General features: G+C 45.9%; 10 protein-coding genes across 10 annotated transcripts; 6 read left to right on the forward strand and 4 right to left on the reverse strand.

Moving 5' to 3' along the window:
* The first annotated feature begins 22 nt into the window (after positions 1 to 22).
* Positions 23 to 674, forward strand: AGABI2DRAFT_194822 (hypothetical protein). The gene is made up of 4 exons (XM_006455107.1): positions 23 to 97; positions 150 to 184; positions 235 to 255; positions 305 to 674. The coding sequence occupies exons 1-4, from the start codon at positions 53 to 55 to the stop codon at positions 528 to 530; spliced, it is 327 nt and encodes a 108-aa protein (XP_006455170.1). The 5' UTR covers positions 23 to 52; the 3' UTR covers positions 531 to 674.
* On the reverse strand, positions 673 to 1539 carry AGABI2DRAFT_138422 (hypothetical protein). The gene is made up of 6 exons (XM_006455108.1): positions 1488 to 1539; positions 1426 to 1438; positions 1354 to 1375; positions 1252 to 1301; positions 816 to 1190; positions 673 to 764 (listed from the first exon to the last, which is right to left on the reverse strand). Exons 1-5 carry the CDS (start codon positions 1527 to 1529, stop codon positions 1039 to 1041), a joined length of 279 nt encoding a protein of 92 aa, XP_006455171.1. The 5' UTR covers positions 1530 to 1539; the 3' UTR covers positions 673 to 764; positions 816 to 1038.
* A 142-nt stretch (positions 1540 to 1681) lies between these two features.
* Positions 1682 to 5192, forward strand: AGABI2DRAFT_180346 (hypothetical protein; the record flags this gene model as incomplete). The annotated part of the gene is made up of 5 exons (XM_006455109.1): positions 1682 to 1868; positions 1930 to 2441; positions 2492 to 3637; positions 3706 to 4007; positions 4065 to 5192. The coding sequence occupies 5 exons, from the start codon at positions 1682 to 1684 to the stop codon at positions 5155 to 5157; spliced, it is 3240 nt and encodes a 1079-aa protein (XP_006455172.1). The 3' UTR covers positions 5158 to 5192.
* Positions 5193 to 5277: 85 nt separating this feature from the next.
* Positions 5278 to 6497, reverse strand: AGABI2DRAFT_194825 (hypothetical protein). The gene is made up of 6 exons (XM_006455110.1): positions 6443 to 6497; positions 6360 to 6396; positions 6250 to 6306; positions 5742 to 6193; positions 5571 to 5678; positions 5278 to 5512 (listed from the first exon to the last, which is right to left on the reverse strand). Exons 1-6 carry the CDS (start codon positions 6470 to 6472, stop codon positions 5351 to 5353), a joined length of 846 nt encoding a protein of 281 aa, XP_006455173.1. The 5' UTR covers positions 6473 to 6497; the 3' UTR covers positions 5278 to 5350.
* Positions 6498 to 7187: 690 nt separating this feature from the next.
* Positions 7188 to 9856, forward strand: AGABI2DRAFT_209521 (hypothetical protein; the record flags this gene model as incomplete). Its single annotated transcript, XM_006455111.1, has 12 exons — positions 7188 to 7603; positions 7662 to 7769; positions 7820 to 8054; positions 8117 to 8297; positions 8350 to 8522; positions 8577 to 8649; positions 8704 to 8881; positions 8931 to 9110; positions 9162 to 9369; positions 9428 to 9551; positions 9610 to 9647; positions 9707 to 9856. Exons 1-12 carry the CDS (start codon positions 7194 to 7196, stop codon positions 9854 to 9856), a joined length of 2058 nt encoding a protein of 685 aa, XP_006455174.1. The 5' UTR covers positions 7188 to 7193.
* A 211-nt stretch (positions 9857 to 10067) lies between these two features.
* Positions 10068 to 14414, forward strand: AGABI2DRAFT_187616 (hypothetical protein). Its single transcript, XM_006455112.1, has 25 exons — positions 10068 to 10350; positions 10442 to 10565; positions 10629 to 10727; positions 10789 to 10861; positions 10915 to 11109; positions 11177 to 11280; positions 11392 to 11486; positions 11551 to 11706; positions 11761 to 11838; positions 11890 to 11931; positions 11984 to 12220; positions 12272 to 12330; positions 12381 to 12447; positions 12500 to 12545; positions 12598 to 12609; positions 12660 to 12801; positions 12854 to 12949; positions 13001 to 13214; positions 13270 to 13289; positions 13343 to 13393; positions 13447 to 13465; positions 13519 to 13565; positions 13614 to 13651; positions 13702 to 13850; positions 13915 to 14414. Exons 1-25 carry the CDS (start codon positions 10081 to 10083, stop codon positions 14023 to 14025), a joined length of 2544 nt encoding a protein of 847 aa, XP_006455175.1. The 5' UTR covers positions 10068 to 10080; the 3' UTR covers positions 14026 to 14414.
* AGABI2DRAFT_239311 (chloroperoxidase) lies at positions 13960 to 15299 on the reverse strand. Its single transcript, XM_006455490.1, has 5 exons — positions 15031 to 15299; positions 14758 to 14964; positions 14482 to 14695; positions 14200 to 14414; positions 13960 to 14144 (listed from the first exon to the last, which is right to left on the reverse strand). Exons 1-5 carry the CDS (start codon positions 15242 to 15244, stop codon positions 14140 to 14142), a joined length of 855 nt encoding a protein of 284 aa, XP_006455553.1. The 5' UTR covers positions 15245 to 15299; the 3' UTR covers positions 13960 to 14139.
* A 1891-nt stretch (positions 15300 to 17190) lies between these two features.
* AGABI2DRAFT_209528 (hypothetical protein) lies at positions 17191 to 18613 on the forward strand. The gene is made up of 5 exons (XM_006455113.1): positions 17191 to 17869; positions 17921 to 18079; positions 18126 to 18246; positions 18293 to 18359; positions 18410 to 18613. The coding sequence occupies exons 1-5, from the start codon at positions 17235 to 17237 to the stop codon at positions 18517 to 18519; spliced, it is 1092 nt and encodes a 363-aa protein (XP_006455176.1). The 5' UTR covers positions 17191 to 17234; the 3' UTR covers positions 18520 to 18613.
* Positions 18610 to 20808, forward strand: AGABI2DRAFT_194831 (hypothetical protein). Its single transcript, XM_006455114.1, has 3 exons — positions 18610 to 19149; positions 19206 to 19889; positions 19940 to 20808. The coding sequence occupies exons 1-3, from the start codon at positions 18613 to 18615 to the stop codon at positions 20765 to 20767; spliced, it is 2049 nt and encodes a 682-aa protein (XP_006455177.1). The 5' UTR covers positions 18610 to 18612; the 3' UTR covers positions 20768 to 20808.
* Positions 20809 to 21872: 1064 nt separating this feature from the next.
* On the reverse strand, positions 21873 to 24339 carry AGABI2DRAFT_187622 (hypothetical protein; the record flags this gene model as incomplete). Its single annotated transcript, XM_006455115.1, has 10 exons — positions 24228 to 24339; positions 23847 to 24173; positions 23738 to 23788; positions 23264 to 23488; positions 23054 to 23209; positions 22984 to 22996; positions 22764 to 22921; positions 22575 to 22608; positions 22377 to 22444; positions 21873 to 22013 (listed from the first exon to the last, which is right to left on the reverse strand). Exons 1-10 carry the CDS (start codon positions 24300 to 24302, stop codon positions 21873 to 21875), a joined length of 1248 nt encoding a protein of 415 aa, XP_006455178.1. The 5' UTR covers positions 24303 to 24339.
* Between the last annotated feature and the right edge of the window lie 66 nt (positions 24340 to 24405).

Below are 24405 nucleotides of genomic sequence, written 5' to 3' on the forward strand. Positions count from 1 at the left end.
TGGAGGGCTGTGAAAAGCTGTTGTTTCCCACGGTCCATTCTATTCTCCTGCTATGGCTTTCGTCGGCCCCGTTGCAGGCGCCCTTGTCGCGGGAGGCGTAAGTTGTCCTTGGAATAATGCCCGCCAGCGCTGTTGTTAACCAGCTTTAGGTCTACTACGGCTTCTCCAACCTCATCCAGACTAGGTTTGTCTTTTGCTACTCTCTTTCATGCCTCTCTGACCTGTGTACAACAGAACCGACCAGATTCGTCGCGAGTATGCGTAAACACCGAATTATGTCCATTCCTAGCGCTGACGCATACAGCCTCCATACCCTTAGCTCTCGTCTAGTTGACTCTCCAACTGCGGTCATTGCACCGCCCTCCGCCGCAGCCCGAATTTCCCGACATCCTTGGACTTCGTACGCGGAATCACAGTGGAACCAAGAAATTGCATACCTTTTCGCTGGAGTCCGGGATTGGGATCGTAAACTCTCGCAATGGGGCAGGAAGGTGCTATACGGTGAACAAACGTCAGGTGGCCAGTCTTGAATCCACGAAGACTATCTGTATTTTACGGATGTCAGCGAACAACATGACTGGTTGCGTTTCGAAGAAGCATCGTAATTAGACTGTCTTGTAATAGAAATTCGAATTTAGAAGTCCGATCAAGGACTGTTCAATCGTTTTCTTTAAACCAATTCATGGCAAAGCAGCCTCTTCACCCTCAAGCTCAGCGAATACGAACCATTATATGGTCGGCACCACTTATGGTCGGTTGTGGATGTAGGTGTCTAGGTTTCTACCCGGAAAACACAGTCTAACTTCAGAACAAAGACGTCCTCTATAGGCGATGGGTCCTTGGAGAAGAACAGCGCAAATTCGGAGATAATACAAAGGTTGAACAACCTTCGAGTGTCGCCCTAGAGGAACCTCGGATGAAACCATCCCAAAATTAGGATGTTCCTACTATGGGGAAATCTATTGTGGGATGAACGAGGGGTAAATTAACAAAAAGTCCTGTCCTGCATGGAGCTACACGTTTTATAATGTCCAACAACTAATTTGAATTTTTGTCGGGGAGAGATGCAGCCTCAGGTGGTGAGAGAACACGGGTGCCGGGGATACGGGCGGGGTTGAAAGAGCGATCGCAGTCTGCATATGCTGCGCCAGCACCAAAGCCAGTCGAGAGGGCAATAGGCCACGTTCGTCCTGTCAGTGCCATAGACGTTGTCAGAGTTCCCCCAGGCAAATTCGAGTAAATGTCACGCACGGCGGAAGAAGATTACAGAGGCGACTACTCCTACGCCGAAGCCGATACCGCTGCGGGAAATGTCAGCTACTGTGTGACAAGTTTAAACAACTGCCTACGCACGATTTGACGAGCAGGTCAGCGACTAAAGACATATCAGACGAGCAATTGCCTGAGAAGACTGAGAACACATACGGCAACGGTCATACTGCATAGAAATCAGCAAAGCTTGACCACAGAGCAGCAAAGACGCGTACCTTTTTGCCGAGAATCTCTTCGCTCGACGATGGTTTCGACATGGCACAACAGTGGTTCGCTCGGCGGCAAAGCCAAACACACCGAACATGCCCGACGTCTTTGTTTGGCACTATCTTCTGATGTAAACAAATGACCTGCGTAGGCCATCTATCCAGAATCCAAGCTCCTTCCCACCCACATCCTCTCTTCCACCATGGCGCACCAGTCGCCCATGATATCGATACCCAAGAAAACGACGGACGACGTCGACTGGACGACCCCAATCAAGAATGTCATTGCTCAGTCCTACGGCGAGAACCCCGACAACTACGCCGCAGAGTGTAATGCTCTTCAGAGATGTCGTCAGGACGCCGTCAAGGGCGCTGGCAGCGACTTTACTGGTGCGTCGGATCGTGCCATAGTTAATGCACTGTGCTGACAATCAGATATACCTTTGAACAGCCAGAGATCTACTGTACAAGTACTTTGGTCAACTAGAACTCCTTGAACTTCGTTTCCCCGAGATCCGCGTCAACTTTCCTTGGCGCGATGCATTCATCAACAAACTCATAACCCAGACCTCAATCGCATACGAAAAGGCTTCTGTTCTCTTCCAGATTGCATCTACGCACAGTTCGATAGCTGCTGCGCAATCGCGATCAGACCCAGAAGGGACCAAGAGAGCTTTTTACTATTTCCGTACATCGGCAGGAATGCTCAGCTATATCAACGAGAACTTTTTACACGCGCCCTCGACTGATCTCAGTCGAGACGTTGTCAAGTTTCTTATTGACCTCATTCTGGCTCAAGCTACGGAAGTCTTCTTTGAGAAATGTACGGACGAGAAGAAGGGAAATGCTTTGGTTTCAAAGATTGCTGCACAGGCGGCGTATATGTATACGACTTTGACGGAGGATGTCAAGGAATTTATGGGTAAAGGAATTTTTGACCGTAATTGGGTTACGCTGCTTCAGGTGCGCTATATCTCCCCTGCAGTGGAAACTCCTTCTGACTCGAATGTCAGATCAAGAGCAAGCATTTCCAATCGCTCGCTCACTATTATCGTGGTCTCGCAGATGATGCTGCAGGCAAACATGGAGATGCCCTCGTCCGTTTTACACTCTCTGAATCTCTAGGCAAAGAAGCTATGAAATCCGCTCAATCCTTCAATTCCATGTTTCTCTCAACCATGTCTCCCAACCTTCCTTCAGACGCAGGGACATCGATTCATGAACGCGTCAAAGCGCATCATACCATCTGCTCGGAGAAGAAAGCCGAGGCGTCTCGCGAGAATGACCTCATTTACAATGCCATTCTACCCTCGCCAGAAGCACTCCCCAGTATCGACAAAACGGCTGTAGCAACTCCCATGCATATTCATGACGTCTACGCTGCCCCAGAGGTTCAAAAAACGATTGGACAAGATTTCTTTTTGAAGTTGGTTCCTCTCAGCGTCCATGAGAGCGCTAGTGTATACTCGGAGGAAAAAGCAAAACTTGTTAGAGCTGAAGTTGAAAAAGCTGATGCTGCTGAGGGAGAAGCCAGGAGTGTTGTTGATGGTATGGGAATCCGTGAAGGCCTTTCTCGGTTCAAAGCTATGGCTGAGGGAGAAGTGGGAGGTGGAGAAGAAGTACCACTCGATGTTAGAAGATGGAAAGAGGATATTGGATTAGTGGAGGAACGGGAACCTGTACAAGGCCTTTTGACGGATTTGGGAAAGAGCAAGAGTAATGTGCAACAGGAATTGGATGCCGTGTCGAGGGATTTGGATGTTGAATCTAGGGATTGCGAGATGATGCGCGTTAAATATGAACACTTGTGGACTCAAGATCCTAGTGCCATGTTGACCAAATCCATGCGACAGGATCTTAAAGGCCATTTATCGGCTTTGGAAGCCGCTGCTGCATCGGATCAACAAGTTCAAGTGATGTGGGACGCAGTCGGGGGAGATATTCGATTGTTGTTGATTCCGGAAGTGGAGAATGTGTTCAGGGAGCGTGGAGGAGCAGGTGCTGATAGTCTGTTGGATTTGGATGTTGGTTCGGAGCAGGATGATGCGAAGGAAAGGATGAAAATTAGGGCGTTTGTTGATGAAGTTGAAGAAAGGTTGACGAGATTGCGTAAGATTGCAAAAGAGAGAAATGAAGTATTGAAAGATCTAAAGGACAAGGTACGTTTTTGCCTCTGAGTCACAACACAAGTCTAATTGCTATTGTTTTCTGTGTCTGTGAAATTTAGATCCAAACAGATGATGTTTCGCATCTACTTTTGCTGAACCGTCGTAATTCGGGTGTCGAGCCGACGTTATTTGCTAGCGAACTTGAAAAGTTTAGACCTTATCAGCAGCGATTAGCTTCGAGTGTTCATGCTCAAGAGGTCGTGCTTCAGGAAGTGTCCACGCTTTGGAAAGGGCTGAAGGATCTCGCTGGTAGAGGACCTGGCGCGAGAAGGTGGGAAGAGAGGGAAAAGAAGAAGAAAGACACTGTCAGACGGTTTTCACGGGCAAGGGATGGATATATGGAAGTTCGGGATGGTATTGTGTACGTGTTGATCGAATTTTCACCTCCAATTTGCATTAAGTTTTTATTTTATTTTAGCAAAGGTCTACAGTTTTACACTGAGCTTTCGCAGTTGACGAAGGAGCTGCAAACACATGTTCGTATGTATACCACTCGACGAGCGGCGGAACGTGATGCGCTTGCTGCGAAACTTGAAACGGAGAAGCGTCTTGCTGCTCCCTTACCTTCTGCTCCTGCAAAGCCACCACCACTGCCCGCGAAATCGGGTTTGGACGCGGCGCTTGCTGGTATGAGTCTTCGTGATACCCCGTCGTCACCTCGTTCGTCCTGGCAGACTGAGCAGGCGCGTCCTCAGAGACAGGATTCGTACCATCACTATGCCACCTCGCCTCCACCCCCACCAGCTCAACAGAACCACCAGTTTACTCCACCCCCACCTCAGCAACAACCTCAACAGCATCATCATTCTCTATCTGGCTCTCAGTTCTCTTCACCGCCACCGCAGCAGCATGAGCAATATCCTTCAACTTATCCGACACAGTCTTATCAGAGTCATAATGCGCCAGCACCACCTCCACCACCACATCAACATCAATCTCCTCCTCCACCTCAACATCAGCAGAACTATTCTTCTTCTTTCCCTCCTCCACCCGCACCTCATTCATACGGAGGTAATATGTATGCTTCTGCACCACAAGCACCTCAACATCAATCGTCTTCGTCTTCGTTTTTACCACCGCCACCACCTAGACCTGTTCAATCGTCGATGCAATCGAATCAGAATAATGGTGGTGGTGGCGGCGGACATCAGGGTGGGAATGATCCATATGCGAGTCTTATGATGTTGGGATCGCAAGCTTTTAATGTCCCTGGTCAGACTCCTGGACAATCATCGTCTATGATATCGCCTCCGCCAGCGTCACATCCTCAGCAGCAACAGCAGCAGTTTAATTCGTATCATACTCCTCCTCCTTTACATCAGGGATCTGGTATGCCTCCGCCTCCACCACCATCACAATCACAGCAGCAGCAGCAACCACAGTATGGAGGATTCGCTCCTCCTCCACCACCTATGCAACCGCAGCAGCAGCAGCAGCAACAATACCAGTATCAGCAACAGCCCCAGAATGGATACGGAGGATATCAACAGGGGTATGGGTATGGACGATAATCGATGTGCGCAGATTGTATGTAATTATGCATTATGATTTTTTTCCCTTTAAGAAAAGTAGAATGTGTTTATTTTGTTGTAACAATTTCAACTCGAGCTCATGTAGGATAAAGGATATTCACCTCCAAACCAGGAATTATATATGTTAGGGAAAGTATACAGATGACGAGCTACAGAATGATCTTTTTTGGGTTTACGCAGTCGTTGTAGCATTACCTCCCATTCCTGGCAGTGGGAAATCTCCTTCACCACCTATCACGTAGTAACCGAAGAAAAGAACTTTGAAAGTAAGAGCAAGGCCGAGGTGAAGTATCGCAAGTACAATGATGATTAGACGTGTTGCTTTTGCTTCGGCCTGACAAAGGAAAGGGTTAGGCTGTTGCGTTAAAGAGGTAGAAAACGTGACGACGTACTGAGGCTAAGACGGGGTAAATATTGGCTACGAGGAACCATCCTGAGAGAGCGGTGGCGAGTCCTACAAGTACCCAACGAGTGATAGGTTCAGGAATAACGCAAAGTATCTGATAGGTAGAAGTTTCATCAAGAGCTGGCCATTGAGAAACGTGTATATGGTATATACATACCGAAACTGGGATCCAAACAAACTGCGCGTACCCCCAAACTGCCATTGCTTCGACAATACTCCAATCTCCTACTCCAAGATACCTTAACGCAATCCATAACAAGATAGGTAATGCCAGCCCATACGCATATACAACGGATACGGCTAAACTCAGCAAGGTGAAATCGTAATCGTAATTTGTGCCTTCTGCTGAGAGGTATGCGGATATTGAAGCGGCGAGGGAGGAAGAGAGGAAGAGAGTGAAGATGAGGGTCGTTAGAATCCAAAAAGGACCGTACATGTCGGGTGGATTGAGATGTGTGGATATGTATGTTCGGGATTGGGTTGGGATTAGAGTGGTGTAACATCGTTTGAGGACTGTTTGAGTGTCTACGTCGAAATATTGTTGATAGTATTCGACTGTCCAGAAACCGCCGCCGGATTTACCGTGAGCGGGAGAGTCGTGGAGGTATCCTGTTACGATGATACATTTAGAGAATGGGACAAGGTCTAGGATTATTGGCACGAACCTCTGTCGGTATTCCCTACTCCGGCCGAGTTTGGTGGATCATTTGAAGGTAAGAATGCTATGTGGTGGTGAGATGCGGACCTAGCGAAGAAGATGGAGTTGTGCACGCACTTTTGAATTGAAGTCTCTCTGGACCTTCTTCTAGACGCTATAGATGATGAGACAAGGCTGTACAAAGAGGCAGAGGCACTCACATCGTCAGCTTCTACCTGGACATAGGCCATTGTCGTTGATAGTTGAGAGTTGACGTGTGCGGTTGGCTGGTCACACTCATCAAATCATCAGTGCTTCATTTCAATTCATTGATCAATTGATCAGTCTGGTCATACACATATTCAACATGCCAACAGTGGTACAAATCCCCACTGGAAAGCTATCATCTGTGGGCGTATTCTTGAGTTCCGTTTATACTGTGAAGGAATTCGCTTGGGAGTTTAAAGAGCAGAAATGTGCTGGTAAACTTACACCATTTGTTTCAATATTAGATTCGGAGTTTAGGCGGCATAAAACTACTTATTTGAATTGTCAATCTCTCTCGCTTTTCCTCTCCTACTCTCTTCTCTTCATGATACACGCTCGATATGCTACGCCTCTATTGATAGTCAAGTGAACATGGTGAAGCCAGAGTACAGACAGTGTTTAAACCAAGGGTGAAGAAGGCCATGTTCGTCCGCCAAGGTCTGGAGTCTTAATCCAATATCGATTCTCCGGACTGATACCGCAAAAGCGTTCATCTTGACGGGGATGCTTATTGTCCGATATATAAGCAAAGTGGGAACAAAAATTAGGTTCATAAATGCAGCCGTCATCTCGGTTTCGGTATTAGTTTTGGGTGGCTGGGACCCCAAAGTGCTGGGATAAAAACAAAGAAACCAACGCTCTACTGACACTCATTGCCTCCTGCCCTACACGAGAGCGTACTCGCTCTCTAGAGCTCCAATCACCATGACCCCTTCGTCCGACTACAAGACAGAACCGGATGCCTTCATCACCATCAGGCCTCCCGAAACCCAGTTACATCCAGAGCCCACTCCAGACACCGGCGCGCCTCCTTCATTTGAATCTTCTCAGTTTGCGGTTATATACCGTCGCCAAAGAAAAACCAATAGCCTCAAAATCACACGTACGCCATCCAGGTTCATTCATCTGCCTCATGCATTCGAATTCGCCGGTTGGGGTGAAGTGAGACGCGTGGTGTTGTCTGAGGAAGACGTTGCCGTTGGTCAATCCTCGCTGGAATCTTTGAAGCGGCGGAGAGTGTTGGGCCAGTTCACCGCCAGTGCGCTTGCTGGCAATGACGTGCTCGGTAGTGTGTTCTATGCCTTCCCTGCTGTCGTCGAGCAAGGCGGCGTATTGTGGGTTTTATCCTCGCCTATCATAATCCCAAATTGTTACTGATAGTTGACGAATTAGCTCTCCTATATCATTAACCATCGCGACCTTCATTCTGTTCCTTTGGAGGCCTATAATGGAGGAACTCGCGTCTGCTCTTCCGATAAATGGCGCTCCATACACATATCTGTGAGTACCAGGTTGCTTTGAGTTATTTATCATTAACATGGGCTCGTCAGCTTGAATGCATCGTCGAAGCCGCTTGCTCTCGTGGCTGCAACTCTGTTACTACTGGACTTTGTCTCCACTTCCGTGGTTTCTGCCGCGACGGCTTCTGCACAGCTAGGCAGTGAAGTTGACCTTCCGTTTCCTTCCTGGATCATTGCAGCAATGATACTCTTCTTGTTCGTGGTCGTCAGCCTCTCAGGATTGCGTGAAAGTGCAAGAATAGCCCTTACTGTTTTTTCAATTCACGTGCGTCATCACTGTCATATATTTAATGTCAGAATGCTGATTCTTAGTTCATCACACGCTAGGCTATCACCATGTGCATTTTGATAATTATCGCAGCTAATAGGTGGAGAGAAATGGGGAACAGCCAACTACGGGCAAATTGGAATGAAGGACTACTAAAAGGAGGTACAAGTCCCCGAGCCATTATCCGGCAAATTTATTATGGCTTTTGCTTGGGGATGCTTGGATTGACCGGATTTGAATGTGACGTTTATTCCACTTTTCATTTGTTTTTTTGGCTTATTTTGCTTCCCAGGTGTGCCTTCATATGTGTCACGCATTAAAGAAGGACAATATCCGAATGTTTTGCGAAATTTGCATATACCAGCGATGGTGTTGAATGGTCTGCTAATGCTTCTCGTGCTTGCACTTGTACCCCTGGACGTCATTCTCAGTGAAGCTAGCGTTTTGAGCGCCTTAGGTTTCAGAGTGAGTCCTTCACGACCGCTATTGGTCAAACCACTACCTTACTTTTGTGTACAGGCTGCTGGCCCATGGCTACGTATACTGATTACCGTTGATGCCGTTATAGTCTTGTGGGGCACTGTTCTGACAGGTGTGAAATTTCGGGCGCTCTTTGCGTTCCGGTGAGCTGACCTCAAGAAACTAGGAATTTTCTCCGCCGGCGAACTACTTGCACAACTGGCTGAAGATCGTGTGGTCCCGTCTCTTTTTCTCAAAACTCTACCTTTTACTAGAGCTCCGTATATGTCCATTTTGACTTTCGCTGGACTTTGCGCGTTATTATTCGCGAGCGCTGGTGGACAGCTTCAGGTTGTATCTTTGATGTGAGTGAATCTCACAATACATGCTGGCCTGCGACTGACGCGAACTAAGGTTTTCTTTAGTTTGGTTGACAGTGATGTCTTTATTCCCACTTTCTCTGTTGCTCTTAAAGTATAATCGTCATCGTCTCAAACGTGAACCGCGCGCTTCCCTTTTTGTTATCGTACTTGCTCTTTTAATTGTTTGCGTGGGTATCGCTGGCAATATCGCTATTAACCCTCGAACATTTGGGTGAGTATAATTTGACGACTTCCTAGGCTGCTTTTACTGACATTTGAATAGATACTTTTCTGCATACTTCATTGGAATCACGTTTTTCTTTTTTTTGACGCAACATAAATCGTCGCTTCTGAAGTGTCTGTATTGGACGATTGATCAGTATCTCTCTTTACAAAATTGGCGTTGGACAAACCATTGGGGTGCGTCTTTGGTTAATGCTATAGCACGAACAAGGCGGCAACCAGTATGTATTCTAACCAAGGGTGATGAGGTGGGTTCAACCATTGGCTAGCATTTTTGGAATCTTCGCACTGAACCTCTCTTCCAAGATCAATCAACTTGTTCGTATGGTAATGTACGTACGGAAGAATGAAGAGACTTCAAACCTCAAGGTTGTCCATTTCTACGACCAAGAGAAGGGTATACCATCAGAATTAGAAGCTAATATTAAAAGTATGTTTTTCGTCCCCCACCGTTTCTTTATTTTCATTGATTCTTCCTGTTTAACCAGTCCTGGATGAAGCATTCCCAGAAATCAGTATAGATCTTGTAATCATCCTTTTCTCGTCTATTTTCCAACATGCATATACTCACGGGACTTTGTATAGGTTCTCGTTGAAGGAATTTTTGAACCGAAGGCTGTGGCAGCCGTAGCGCATAATCTCGAGATCCCAACATCACTTATGTTCATGACCTGTCCTAGCTCCGATTTTCCACATCAAATTGCAGAATTCGGGACGAGGATTATATCGTTATGAGTGGCAGGTTGCTATTTTTGTATGACCCACTTAATTGCATGAATGGAATCGTTTTGAGTATCTTACACCAACGTAAAGTTTCTTTGACCTTTGTTTTACCTTTTAGATGTGCTGCTTTTCTGTGTGCAATGTATCGTTCGGGATGTCGGTCACGTTGTCGAAGAAGTATAAATTCGAAGTTTGGATCTTTGATGGCTTCTTCAAGCGTCCATCTTCTTTAGCAAATGTACACCAACACTTCTTCACGGCTAAATACCGCAGACTCGATAACATCCTTTGGTACCGGGGTAGCGCGGCCACGCACTGGATACTCCATGGGGACGCGTCCTTGGACTGGCCAGTCACGTCCTGCAACTGGTAGACCGACAACCGCAGCTTCAACCACGCGTCATGAAGCAAGTTATGCGGTAGCTTTATTGGAAGGACGTGGAGTGTCAAGGGAAATCGGTATGGCCGCTTTGGATAAGGACACAGGACTTTGCGTTCTTGTTCAGGTTTGATCTCGAATTTCATGTTCCTCAGTTGGTTTGATCAATATTTGACATCTGTTTTGATATTCCGCGCATATATGTATTTTTTTGACAGATTGCGGATTGTCAAACTTACGTAAAGACACTTCATCAACTGCATCTGCATCCACCCGCGGTGGTACTCGTACCGGATACATTTTTGTCTATTCAAGATCCCGCGTTTGTGAATTCCGTAGGAGGTGGTCATGGTGTGAACGTCGGAAGGAAGGTGAAAGGGATTGGGAATGGGGGTATGGGTGGAGTTTTGACGAGTTCATCTTTATTGGTTGAATATGTGAGGGAAGAGTTCCCCAATGCCGTTGTTGAAGCCGTTGGAAGGAAATATTGGAATGATACTGGTGGTCGGTTCCTTTACTTGAATTTTTCTTTCCCAGTTCAGAGTACTGATATGAAGAGGTCCAGGTCTTGAATTTGTGACACAGCTATGTGTTGAAGGAGACGAACGTGCAGCAACTATCCTTGCTGCGTCAAACAAGTAAGCATATATGCACTCTGGAAAGCTCCAAACATTTTATTTCTTCATTTCAGATATTATGCGCTCTCAGCCGCATGTGCTTTATTCAAGTATGCGGAAAGCCAACTCAACGTTCGCTTTGCAAGCAATTCGTTGAGGATAAGATATATACCTGTTGAAGGCACGATGATGATCGACCCAGAGACTGTTAAGAATTTGGAATTGGTGAAAAATGTTATGAATTCGAAGTCATCTCATACACTTTTTGGGTATTTTTTGTTGATTTTATTGTCCCGTTTATTTCCTGACCACTATTTCGTTTTTTGGTCATATTAGGTCTTTGAATTATACTTTCACGGCGATGGGTGGAAGACTTTTGAGGGTCAATATTCTATCCCCTCTAACTGGTGCTCAACCCGTCTTCTCGAGCTTGGCTCTAGGTTTTGGCTTACTTTCAAGTCCGCAGATCAACAAGCAGTAAACGCAAGACTTGATGTTGTTGCGGGTAAACCCCTTCCCTTGAGTTGATTGCATGGCAAAATTCAATGGAGTCGTAGAGTTTGTGCAGAATGAAGACCGCTTCAGCGACGTCCGAGAAGCTTTGAAGTTGCTGAATAAAATGGACTTTGATAAACTCATTGCTTCGGTTCGTCCACTCATATCCATGATTCAGTACGTGAAAATACTTACTGACTAATAACATCCGTTAGTTGGCCTCATCCGAAGCGAGACCGACTAGTACAGCCAAAGGAGCGTTCGCAAGAGTAACCCAAATGCTTAATCTACGCAATCTGGTGAAATATATACCTAGTCTCAAACGAGCATTAGCTGGGAGTGAATCACAACTGTTGCGAATCGTTCACGAGGTTTGAGCCAATTTTGAACTACTAAGTTTAGAAACGGCTGATTATGTCTTGAAGATGATTTCGGATGAGAGGTTGACCATTATTGAGCAGCTTGTTTGTGCGAACTTAAATGAAGAAACGATTGCAGCGAAGGTATACTTCTTATCATGACTGTCAGAAACATCGTGTCTGACGTTTCGCTAGGGTGGCATTGGCGCTGTCAACGCTCGCGTATACGCAGTCCGGGTGGGTTATACCTTTCTGTCACTCGAGTTGGCTGACTGACTGTTTTCGGTAGGCAAATTGCAACAAACTGTTAGATGTCGCTCGCGAGACATACAAAGAGAACGTCAGCGATATATACGAACTAAACAAGATGCTAGCAGATGAACATGAACTACCGATAACTTTGATGTATCAAGGCGGTGGCTTCACCTTTGTCCTCAAAAAGACCCCCTTGATTGGAGAGCCTCCCAAGGGCTTTATTAGTGTCTCCTCACGCAAAGGAAAATGGTTGTTTTCGAGTATGGAGTTGGTAGGTTATCCCTTCGGTCGAAGTCTCGATTGACACTGGTGTCGTTCGTAGAAAAAGTTGAATGCCAGGATGAAAGACGCTCTAGATGAAACGTTGATCCTCAGCGACAAGTTAGTGAATTTTGTCATTTACAAGACGCCTTCATATCGAGTGGGTGCAGAATCATCCAGGATCTTGTGTCTGAAATTGTAACCGAGATTGGCGCCTTGTACAAGGCTTCAGAAGCTGTAAGTAAACGGTAGCTTAATCTGGTTGATTCAAGAGCTGAATCTCGCACAGGTTGCTCTTGTGGATATGTTATGGTCGTTTTCTCATGCTTCAATTAGTAAGTCTTATATCTATGGAATCTTCGGATGTTAAATCATGTCGCATCTTAGTGCGAAACTACAGTGAACATCAATCACCTGCTTGACGATTTCTTTGTCCTGACAGTTTGAAGTAAGACCAGAATTCACGGGAACACTGGCTATTAAGTCAGGAAGACATCCTATACTGGAGACTGTACAGGCTGCCGGGATGCTCGTACCGAATGACGTTTATTGTGATGATGCATCATCATTCCAGGTCATACAGGGCCCGAAGTCCGTCTATTTTCTATTCATCGGGGAGCATCGTCATCTGACAATCGAACAGCATGTCAGGAAAAAGTACGTATCTCAGACAAATCGGCCTGCTGACAGTTATGGCCATGTGTGGATCTTTTGTCCCTGCCGAGTATGCCAGTTTCCGGTCAGTCAAAAAGCCTTTTCATGCATCAAGATGAGATTAATATCATGACAGTCTCCACGACTGCCTGCTGACACGATTGTCGAATGATGACGACCTTGAGAAAAGCTTGAGTACCTTTGCCAGCGAGATGACCACATCAGCTATGATTCTCGGCATGGCTACGCCAATGTCGCTCGTCCTAGTTGATGAACTGGGTCGCGGAACATCCCCTAGAGATGGTCTTGGTATATCTCATGCTATTGCTGAAGCCTTGATCGTGGTCAAGGTGCGTGATGAGCTTTACGAATTCGATTTTCGACAGATATATTCATCTTTCGTAGTCTTTTGTTTTCTTTGCAACGTGGGTTGGATACTTCCCTCAGGACATTTGCGGATTTCTCACTAGGGTGCAAGGCATTACAAGGAACTGAAGACCACACTTTCTCGCCAGCCCACAGTCATCAAGTAAGCAGTTAAACTTGGCAATAGAAACAATCTCATGCTAACTATATCCCCAGTCTCCATTTGTCTGTTCATGTTCGTGCCTTGTGACGTTATTTATCGTGGACTTGATGAAAAAGAGTATGCAGCAAACGCGCAAAACATCTTCGAATTTTGGCCTTACGTTTCAATACAAGTGAGTTCAAATGTGGTTAAATTCCTGACCGGATAATCAAGTTAGTAGGATCGTTGATGGTGCTTCCGAGGATTACGGACATTATGGTATTTGATCCTCAAGTAATGCCTACCGGACTAACGCCTGTACGACTTAGGGCTGGAGCTTGCACGGCTTGCAGATTTGCCTGATGATGTTATCACCGAAGCGAGAAGAGTAGCTGAGCATTTGGCTCAGGTTCATGCCCAAAATGAAGAAGAAAGCGAGAGTAGTAAAGTTGCGAAACGCCGAAAGGCTCTTTTAAAGGTGCGATCGACCACTCTCGGCTCAAACAGCTTTAAGTGGAGTAGTATCTCACCACTCTTTGCAGCTCAAAGCCCAACTTACGCAAGCTCACGATCATTCTGCTTTGCCTGATGAGGATCTCCGTGCCTACGTTGGGAGGTTCAAAAATGACATTATCCGTGCTTTCATGCAATGATACAGGATAGGCAAGTACAAATCATCAGCTAAAGCGAGAACGCAAAGTAGCATGTATCGAAAACAATTAGAGCCTCACCTGACTCCACGACAAACATAATCATTCAACTCGTGATTAATCTCATGACATTAAATCAGTTTCATGGTATATCAGGGTTCGGGACAGCAGAAGCACCGTCTTTGTTGGCTTCCTTGGCAGCCTTTTCTTTAAGATATTTCTTTTCACTGATCATAAGCTCGACCGGTGTCACTGTGAGATTGAATGCCGCGAATGTCAAGCCCATCTTTCCCCGAACCCTCGATTCCCAATTCTCGGGAAGTCGTTCTTCAAGTAAGACAGTTTCAAGATCTTTGACACGTCCACCGAAAATGGTCAGCATAGTGGATGAGCTGATATATCACGTACATCACATCATTTGTCAGTCCTAGTAAAACTGATTATCGACAGATGACTCACTTGGAACTTCCAAACATGCGATGAATAAAGCCGAGAGTGAATTTCTTATTATAGCTTCGGGCATCAGCGCGACGTTTGGATGAGTACTTTGCAAGATCCTTCATGGTGAGGAGAGGATTGCCATCTTTGTCCTTGCCTGTGGCGTGTGCAAGAAGTTGCGTGATGTATTCGACATGAGGCTTGCTTTGATCGGGACAGAGGGCGCTATCTTCGCCTGGTGAACAAGGGGCGAGTTAGTTGGCTGCCGAATTTGTTTAAACAAGATGATGAACTTACGACAGAGAGAAGCGTCATGCTCTATACCATTGTGATGATCAAGTTCGTCAAGATTAAACGTGTCTTTGTTATAATCCTTCTTCACTACTTTTTCGGCGGCGTAGTGGGGTACGAAGTAGCAGAAACTCGAAGAAAAGTTGTAGGTGGTCCTGATAAGTCTGCCCATCTCTTTGAACTGGATGTTTTTGCCGTCACGAGGGAGTATACCTAGGTTAACAATGTGTGTTAAAATCACACATGAAGTCTTTTTTTATTTTACAAGGGAGATCTCACCATGATTCGCCATAGCGTTCAATGCCGGACATGAGCATCTGCTATCACCCTCCTTTGGAGGAATATATTCAGGCCATTTTCCACCATACCCGGGATGACCCTCTGGCGTAACCTTCCCCACTGGCCTGTTCGGAAGGACGAGGTTTACAAAAGTCAGACCGAGGTCCCATGAAAAGAAGGCGATGTCGTGAAAAATCTTGAAAAGGATGAACATGGCTGTCCTCCCCGCGTCCTTAGGTGAGCTGTTGAGACGGTGGGAAGTAGGGGGGGAAAGAGAAGAAGAGAACGCTTCATCCTGGTGTGCAACTTTATATATAAACAGGGTTAGTTCATAAAGAAGGACGTCGCGAATGCTTGTTCGGTTCTCGATATGATTGGTTGGCGTCTAAATGGAGTGACAGGTAAAATGGCTCAGTTATTTTTGTTTTCTCTTTTCTTGCTTTTGTTTTTCAATCTCTTGGGGGAAGGATATTTCGCGATTCACAGAAGCAGCTCTCTTAAGACTTCAGAGAGTCAAACATTGATTCTTGGAATGGAGGAAGGGCCATTTATGCAACTATATATGATTGAGTCGAGATGGTTGATTGAATTAAGCGTGTAATCCGTGGGATTCGGAGTTTTCCGCTACTTCAATACTAGAAACCTTTTCAACCTGACCCTTTAGATCTGTTAGCTCCCGCCGAATGGCTGGGAGAAAAGAGATTAACGTGCTTTGACGGAAAATATATTCCTTCAGTCATTTTTCGAAGCTTGAATTAAAGTTTTTTAGGTGCGGGAATTACTCAATGAACCTTTTTGTTACAATGGGTTCAAATGGATTGTTCAAGCGGCCATTAATAGAGTGACGGAAAGTAGCACTGAAATAGCCTTGGGATCAACCTGGGGTTTTAATTCACCCTGTGAGATTCTACGACTACAAGTCACAATTCACGTTCTCTTGAAATTCACAGCTAATTTGCGCGAAAAGTACGTGTGAATTACTTTATTACAGTGAAATTGAGCAAATTTGGAAAGCGTTGAAGGCTGCCTCCATGACATCCATTCGTCGTCGTTGGATGATGGTTTAAATTTATGGAAGCAGATCTGGGCTAGAAAACTTCAACAGCCAGGATGTCCAAGAAATGGTGTTAAGTCAGACAACGACGAAGATAATTAAGTCCTCCTTTTGACGTCGCGAGGGAGGATTATCGGGATGTTGTGCGTGATGTATATGTTACAGAACTGGAAATGTTCATATCACCGGTGGTTACTTACTGGGAAGATTTAGTAGGTATGAAAAGGTGCCAGTAGTCTATAGTCGTCGAAATTGAAAACTTTTGCCTCTTCTTGGTTTTTGAGTATCCACCTTACTTCCAGGAGTGAGAACAGCATTTCGATTGAATGTAAACTTTTTGCTGAGTGGGTAAAGATGACGGGTGATAAAAAAAAACACAAGATTTAGAATAACTAATTAATTATTGGATGTTACTCGAGATGATGCGATCCAAGAAGTCTATCACTTATATGTCGAAGTAGTGAACCATAAAGCGAGGTCGTCAAAGCAATGATGTGCCGTTCATGAACTTTCAGGTACAAGTCATGAACGGGTCATGAACGGGGTCGCGAACGGGCCATGAACGGGTCGCGAAATTTGTAATCAAATGTAAATAGCTACAAATACAATTGAAGCCTCACTGTAGGTAATTATAAGTATCTCACCGGGCGTAAAAGAATCTGCTCTCTCTCACTAAAACAAATCTTTCCAGAAATTAGGGAGTCTGTGTCTTAGAAAAGCTTGCAAAATAATAATGAGACGATGGTATTTTAGGACAATGTTCATAGGCGGGTGGGGTGTTGTAAAATGGGTGCCCGATTTGACAGTGAGTTAGATGTACCCATACTAAGGCTACGGGATCGCGTTGGGTTGTGTGTGGTGATTTTAAATAGTCAAGAAATAAAGGTAGAGAGATTTGTCGGATAAAATTTTGCGATGTGAGAGTAGTCGCCGGATCATTTGCCTTTTACTGGCATCGGGCATTGAAAGATGTGATTTAAGCAAAATCTATTTTACGAGAGGCCAATTACGAGGTTCACGAGGGGCATATCACTTGTGTCAATTCGCGCCCAGAGAGAGATTCCGACGGGGACAGGCGGGCGCCGGTAAACGGCCCGAAAATTTTATAAAGAAACGAAATTAGCGAACTTTTTACCATCTTTGTTGATCAATGACCCGATACTCCTATCTGGACCTCATCAATCTCTGCGATAATGTGCATATCCCAGTTAATGGACATGGACAGGCAACAGGATTTGATGCCGAGAGACTTGTACCATTATATCTAACAGAATCAGTGGAGAGCGCTATCATTGGATTACTGCGACCTGTGATAATCGAACAATTGAAGATTGAAAATGATCAAAGCAAAGAAATGGGTAGAGAAGCGTTGTGGGATATTCGAGTAGAGGAAGATCAGTATAGGATGTTGAAGAGTGGGAGGGTGGGGCCGAGTGTTCATTTCGCGAGATGGTGTGATACACCGGGTAAAAGGACAGAAGCGATGAGAGAATTATGTGAAAGGTGGAGGGATACGGGATTGTTTGATGATGTGTGTGGGTTGAGAAAATGGAGAAATGAAAAGTATGCGGTGTATGCGGATCCGTTTGGGAGACATGATTATCCGGATGAGGGAAAGGAGGAGAGGGAGATGAATTTTGTGTTTGAGATGGAGAGGTCTGCATGTGCGTTGTTTGGGGTGGTGACTTATGGAGTGCATATGAGCATCTATGGGGAGGGAGTGGATGGAGAGGGAAAGCGAGAGCTCCGTGTCTGGGTGCCTACGAGGGCCAAGACCAAACAGACGTAGGTTATCTGAGTTGATATGAGGGCTTGGCAGTTGATGATGATGAGCAGATTCCCCGGATTGCTGGATAACACTGTGGCTGGGGGAATCGCGAGTGGAATGGGTGTGTTTGAGTCACTGACGAAGGAATGCATGGAAGAGGCGAGTCTGGAGGCAGAGGTGGTAAAGAAGTATGCTCGAGCAGCAGGAGCAGTCAGTTATTTTTACAGGTGAGTGAATCCAGTGTTAACAAGTTCAGGCAATCATCACTATTAGAACGTCGAAAGGCTGGCTGCAGCCCGAAATAGAATATGTGTACGACATTGCGATGCCCGGAGACGTTGATCCCAGGATATTTACACCTAACCCGCTCGATGGAGAGGTTGAGTCGTTCGAGGTGAGCAGGAGCGACTGACACAGAAATTGTAAATAATATGTTGCAGCTGATGAAGCAAGACATGGTGATCGAGAAGCTCCGCGCTGGAGCGTTCAAGCCCAACTGTGGCCTTGGTGCGTTGCTAGCTGATGCACGCCATGCCGCTGACGTCGGTGCTGGCTAGTTCTGATAGACCTGTTCGTGCGACTGGGATACATTGTGCCTGACGACGAGGGAGACTACATGGAGATTACGAGTCGACTGCATGGGCGGTTTAGATATGAATTTTGGTAGTTAAGACATTCTTTAGGGGTGTGGGAACGGAGCGGTCTACCCTGCGCAAGCGAGTTGCTCGCTGCTCCGTTGTGAACGACTATTAGGACTGAGATGAGCAGCACCCCTCAGCCTTCGTCCCCCATGGCCCTCTCCAAGCCCTCCTTCCTCAGGAAGCGCAAGTCCCAGTCGCTCGCCACCACCATGCCCTCCGCCGCCTCCTACCTCAGCGCACTCAGCCAGGCAGATGCCCGTGCTCGTAGTCACCACCACCCCCATGTCCGCTCTCCCTCCTCCACCCCCGCACTCTCCATCTCCTCCTCTCTCACCGCCTCGTCCGACGAAACCGCCTTTAACGAGGATGACGACAACACCGACGGTCTCTCCCTCCCCACCCGGCCTCCAACCTCGGAACAGGTCTTTTCCACTGTCCACACAGAGTTTGGCCACTGCGCCGACGGCAGGTATCGACTCACCTCGGCTCATGTTGCTGGCACCGAGGTCCCTGCACACGTTGAGCATGACCCCCCCTACTATATTCTTTTCTCTACCTACATTAGCTACCTCATCCTCATCTGCCTCGGTCACGTCCGCGACTTTGTCGGAAAACGCTTCTATCCCTCGGCCTATACTCACTTGATACCTAAAGATGTACGTCTTCTTTCCCTCTTGGGGGGGTTTTTTTTTTTTTGACTGCTTCATCCCAGGGCTACGCACCCCTCAACTCAGACTTTGATTCGTTCTATACCCGCCGCCTCAAAACACGTCTCGACGAGTGCTTCTCCCAGCCCACCACCGGAGTCGCTGGCCGCACCATCGTTCTCCTAGACCGTGCCTCCCCCGACTACAACCACACTCAATATTTCACTGGCAACCGCACCCGTGCCCTCAACATCTCTTCCTACAACTATCTCGGCTTTGCTCAGGCCCGCGGAGGGTGTGCTGATGCCGTGGAAGAGTCCATCAAACGCTATGGCATCTCCACCTGTGGTACTAGGCTTGCCGGTGGTACCAGTGACCTGCACAGCATTGGCGAGGCGCTCGTCGCCAAATTCGTCGGCATGGAAGATGCTCTCATCAGTTCTATGGGTTTTGCCACTAATTCGACTTTCATTCCTGCCCTTGTTGGAAAAGGTTGTCTCGTGATCTCGGATGAGCTCAACCACGCTTCTATCCGTTTCGGAGTCAGGCTTAGCGGTGCAAACGTCAGGATGTTCAAGCATAATGACATGAAGAGCCTCGAGTCGTTGCTCCGAGAAGTCATCAGTCAGGGACAACCCAAGACTCATCGTCCATGGAAAAAGATTCTTCTCATCGTTGAGGGTCTTTACTCGATGGAAGGTACCATGGTTAATCTCCCCGCTGTCATGGAACTCAAGAAGAAATACAAAGTAAGGCATTTAATCACATGTAGTGATATCCGCTAATCTCCATTGTTCAGTTCTACCTCTTTGTCGACGAGGCCCATTCCATCGGTGCCCTTGGACCTAATGGACGTGGTGTTGCAGACTATTTTGGTATCAACCCCAGGTCAATCGACATTTTGATGGGCACGTTTACAAAATCATTTGGCGCTGCCGGTGGCTATATTGCAGGAAACAAACAACTCATCGATCGTATGAGGTTACATGGCCATGCGGGTGCATATGCAGAATCAATGACTCCCGCCGTTCTGACGCAAGTCATCGCTAGTATGGCCAGTATCATGGGATTGGCACTTCCACCTATGTTACCTTCGTCGTCGGCTACGACTCTCCGGCTTTCCTCCGCCAATAGTACTAGTATGGAAGAAGAGTATTCTCACCCTGGCCCTGTACCTCCTACTGCTCTTCCCTCGTGGCTTACGCTTCCCCCGGCACTTGCCTCTGGAGCTGAAGGATCAAATCGGTTACGACGCCTTGCGTTCAACTCTCGCTACCTCCATAATGGTCTTGACAAACTTGGATTCATCACTTATGGACATCCCTCTTCACCGATCGTACCACTTTTGTTATTCAACCCTGGAAAGATGAATATGTTTCATAGGATGATGAAAGATCGACAGACACCGATTGTGGTGGTGGTGGTGGCGTATCCTGCGACACCGTTGGTGACGAGTAGGGTTAGGTTTTGTGTGAGTGCGGCGCATACGAAGGAGGATGTGGATACGGTGTTGAGGGCGTGTGATGAGATTGGGGATATTTTGGATTTGAAACATGGGGTTAAGAAGAGTGAGAGGTGGGGTGTGGATGAGATTTGTGAGAGGGCTGTGGAGATTGCTGGGATGTAGTTTAGCTTTTGACTAGTCGCCATCTATCTACCTTTTTTTTTTAATTCTTTTCTTTTGTGTTTTTTTTTTCTTTTGTTTTAACTCGTTTTTTTTGATGGGTTGAATATGAGTAGTTATCGTACCTTTTTTTTTCTTTTTTTTTTTGTTGGTTCATGCAAATAATTCAGAAAGGGATTTTTATGATTTCATTCAATTTCGGTTTTTTTTTGCAGCACATATTTTTTGGGGGAAATTACAACAACAAGATTTCGACGACCATATCAATAATGGTTATAATTTGATTTAGGTCAAAGTGTCACTCACCTATTGAATGAATATCGAAGGTACATAAGTACAACAGAGTACAACAACTTGAGGTCGTGATCAAGGGCTTAGGGTTTAGGCTACTTTTCTCGGACGAATTCAGCCGTCCAAACGTGATACTTGTTGACTAATTTTTTACACTGCCGTCGCGGACGGGAGAAAAATCGATTGGAAAAAATTATCAATCAATCAATCAATTCCGAATCAACCGTTTTTTTTTGATCCTACTTTTTTTCGGATTGGTTAGGCTTGGATTTTATACATAGCGAACCGTCGGTTTCGGTTTCTTTCTCTTTTTTTCTAAAAGAGAAACGCGGGATTCGGACTGAGGTGTCCGTGGTAAATTAAGGAGTTTTTTTGGGTCAGTTGAAGGTATTGCGACGTAAAAGTTGAAATGCTTGAAATGACATCAACATTGTTTGATTTGATATGATTTTTTTTTTTCGATTAACCCCAAGGAAAAGAAAAAGAAGGGCTCGTCGTTTAAGCAATTAAAGGGGTGGGCCCTCGATGCAAGTAATAAGGGTCTCACTGTATATGTGTGCATGTGTGTGTGTGTATATGGGAACCCACAAAGAAATGTGTAACTACTTTTTTTCTATATACTTTCTTTTTTTAATTATCATTTTTCCTCTAGTCATCAAGAATCGTTTACGGACAAAGTCGTGTACAAAGGGTTTTTCTGTCGCGGAGTGGGAAGACCGCGGACATGAAGGGAGGGATTTAGAGAGGGAATGCATTTTGTGTTTGGGGTGGGGGTGGTAAGTTGGCGAGGGGTGGAAGGGAGAAAGAAAAAATATTTTCAAGAATAATCTCGGATATCAACGTCGTCTGCCACTACTCTGGCAGTTTCTCCTTTGCTGTTTCTATAAAATACGATATCTCCTTCGTCTTCGATGAAACAACATTGTGTGAATGTCCGATATAGCGCACGAAATGAATTCTGTTTGTTTGTTTGTTATTTTTGGACAACCCCAGTGAGAAAAAAGTGAAAGGAAAAAAAAGCAAAGGAAAAGAAGAAAAGAAGAAAAAAATGAAAGGAAAGAGGAAGGGAAGGGAGTCGGAGGGAGCGGAGTGGTTGTGTAAGAATCAAATATCAATATAGTTATTTTGACATGTGTTCAATGGATGGAAAGAGTGACAAATGACGAATGATGGTGAAATAAAGATAGGTTATTGGAGTGTGAACAGGCAAAGATAAGGGGAGCGGAAAAAAGATGATACCTCCTTCCAAGACATTTTTCATGGCGCGAAAAAAAATGCCGGAGTATAATGAACGACAAATGAAGAAGGGAGGGCTACTCACAGTTGAGTCATAGTTGTAATCGTCTCCAAGGACTGATTTGATTATTTGGGTCACCTGCGGTAGATTATCTGAATTTGGCGAAGGGAAAGCGTTCGAGTGTTTTGTATTCATCACATCAAGGGTGAAAGAAGAGTAAGATTTGGAAGTGGACGTCAGTCTTAACTGGGCTCAAAACTGAAACCATCAAAAAGCACTTACAGAAAGGTATACTCGAGTTGGTGTGATGAGCGATCTATTCAACAGGATAGTGTCAGCTCGATGCTGAATGGAGAAAAGAAGAAGAAGAAGAAGAAGAAAGAAGTCGATTGACAGCCATGACACAACATTGGGTGAGTAGATGTATCCCCGATAGTTCAAATCCGCCCACGAGAGAAGTTGCTTGCTTACATGATCATGGGAAACGTTGTGAAGGAAGAACCGACCGATCCAACCGAGAAAAGGTCTATCAACAGTTGCAAGAGCGCCTCGGAGGAATGTCCACTCTGGCTTGCGATAGTGAGGGATTGTAGGGTCCGAATGATGAAGATAAGTTAGCATGACTATCCCTTTAGGAAACGCGACCGCGGGAATTAAGTAGGGGTCTGATCTGATAACCGAGTAGGCTTACAATGATTGGCGAGCTGATAGAGGACTGTCGATCAGAAAAGTGCGGGTGAAAACAAGGAAATTCTACGAACAAGGTACGGTATGACATACAATCGGACGAAACTTGCAAAGCCGACCTGATTATAGAAGATTCCGAGCAGGCAGATCATGGCACAAAGCCCCACATCAGATATAATAATTCCGCGTCGTTGATGCGGCTTGAATAACGGCGATGATGGTGTGAAATGCTATATATCAGGAAGATGTCAGTTGATGTGAATCACATATTACAGTGCTCATACGTTTGTGCCGGGCGGGTACATGGGAGATCCCATGGAGTTGCGGAGTAGATAGGATTGCATTCCGAGTAACTGCATCAATATCATTCGCCCAAGAGTAAACAGCGGCATTTCTTCAAAGATTTCCTCGTAGTCTGTTGTGCGTGCTTTCGGCTGCGGTGGTAATTTATAGTCCGATCGTGTTCTGGGAACAAAGTTCTCTTCGCGTTCTACGGACATCGTTGCTTTCTGTCAAAATGCCAAAAAATGATCAGTAATCCAATCTTCTCCGAACCGGGCGGCAGCCCTTAAAGCGATAGGTCTCGCTGTCAAAGGCTTGTGCAGCTGACTGGAGTATGTCGCTGCATGCCATAGCGATCAACAACATGTCAGATAGAGTTATATTCCGGCATGCCGGCAGTCAGCTGTTCACCATTCAATCAAGCTGAATGAAGCTGGGCCCAATGCTATATGCTTTTTTGAAAAAAATTAACTCACATGGTGGGCATGATGCGTCGACCGCCAAGAAAAGTAGGGCATCAAAAGGAACTGTAACGTATTCAGCACCTGATCGAAACTAAACTCCGTGAACCCTGGATGCACGCACCGTATGCAGAATAAATCCAAACACTGTGTTGACCCAGGAGTAATTAGATAATGTCCCATGTCCTGCTTCATGGCCCAAACACCATAGGCTCGCAAAGGCGATACTTTGCCACCAGAAATATAACCCCCAAGCTATACACTTGATCGCACTGACCAATATTTGCGAGGCATTTTGACCAAGAGAACCAGTGACACTGTCGATCTTTGTCGCTAGACTGTAGAAGACCAGTGTGCAAAGGATGCCGCGGCAAAAATAATAGCAGCCCTTCCAGGTAGATTTCGTATAGAGATGTTTTGGGATGACGGAACGAATATCCGCGACAGTTGTCTAAAGATCTAGGTAAACGTAGAGCATTGACAGAACGCGGAAAAATCAAGTTACTTTCGGTGGGCGGAAGGGTGTGCGTTTCCGTTTTTCGTATTCGGGAGAGTCCCTGAAGACCGAGAGGGGGGGCATTATTTGGTGAGGTACCAGCGAGGGAGCGATAGCCAAGATGTAGGTCAGGCGAGCAGGAGTCCAGGAGTTTGGTCATGTAACTTATATATATATATACAGGAGG

This window comes from Agaricus bisporus (genome assembly GCF_000300575.1).
Source record: "Agaricus bisporus var. bisporus H97 unplaced genomic scaffold AGABI2scaffold_10, whole genome shotgun sequence".
Taxonomy (NCBI): domain Eukaryota; kingdom Fungi; phylum Basidiomycota; class Agaricomycetes; order Agaricales; family Agaricaceae; genus Agaricus; species Agaricus bisporus.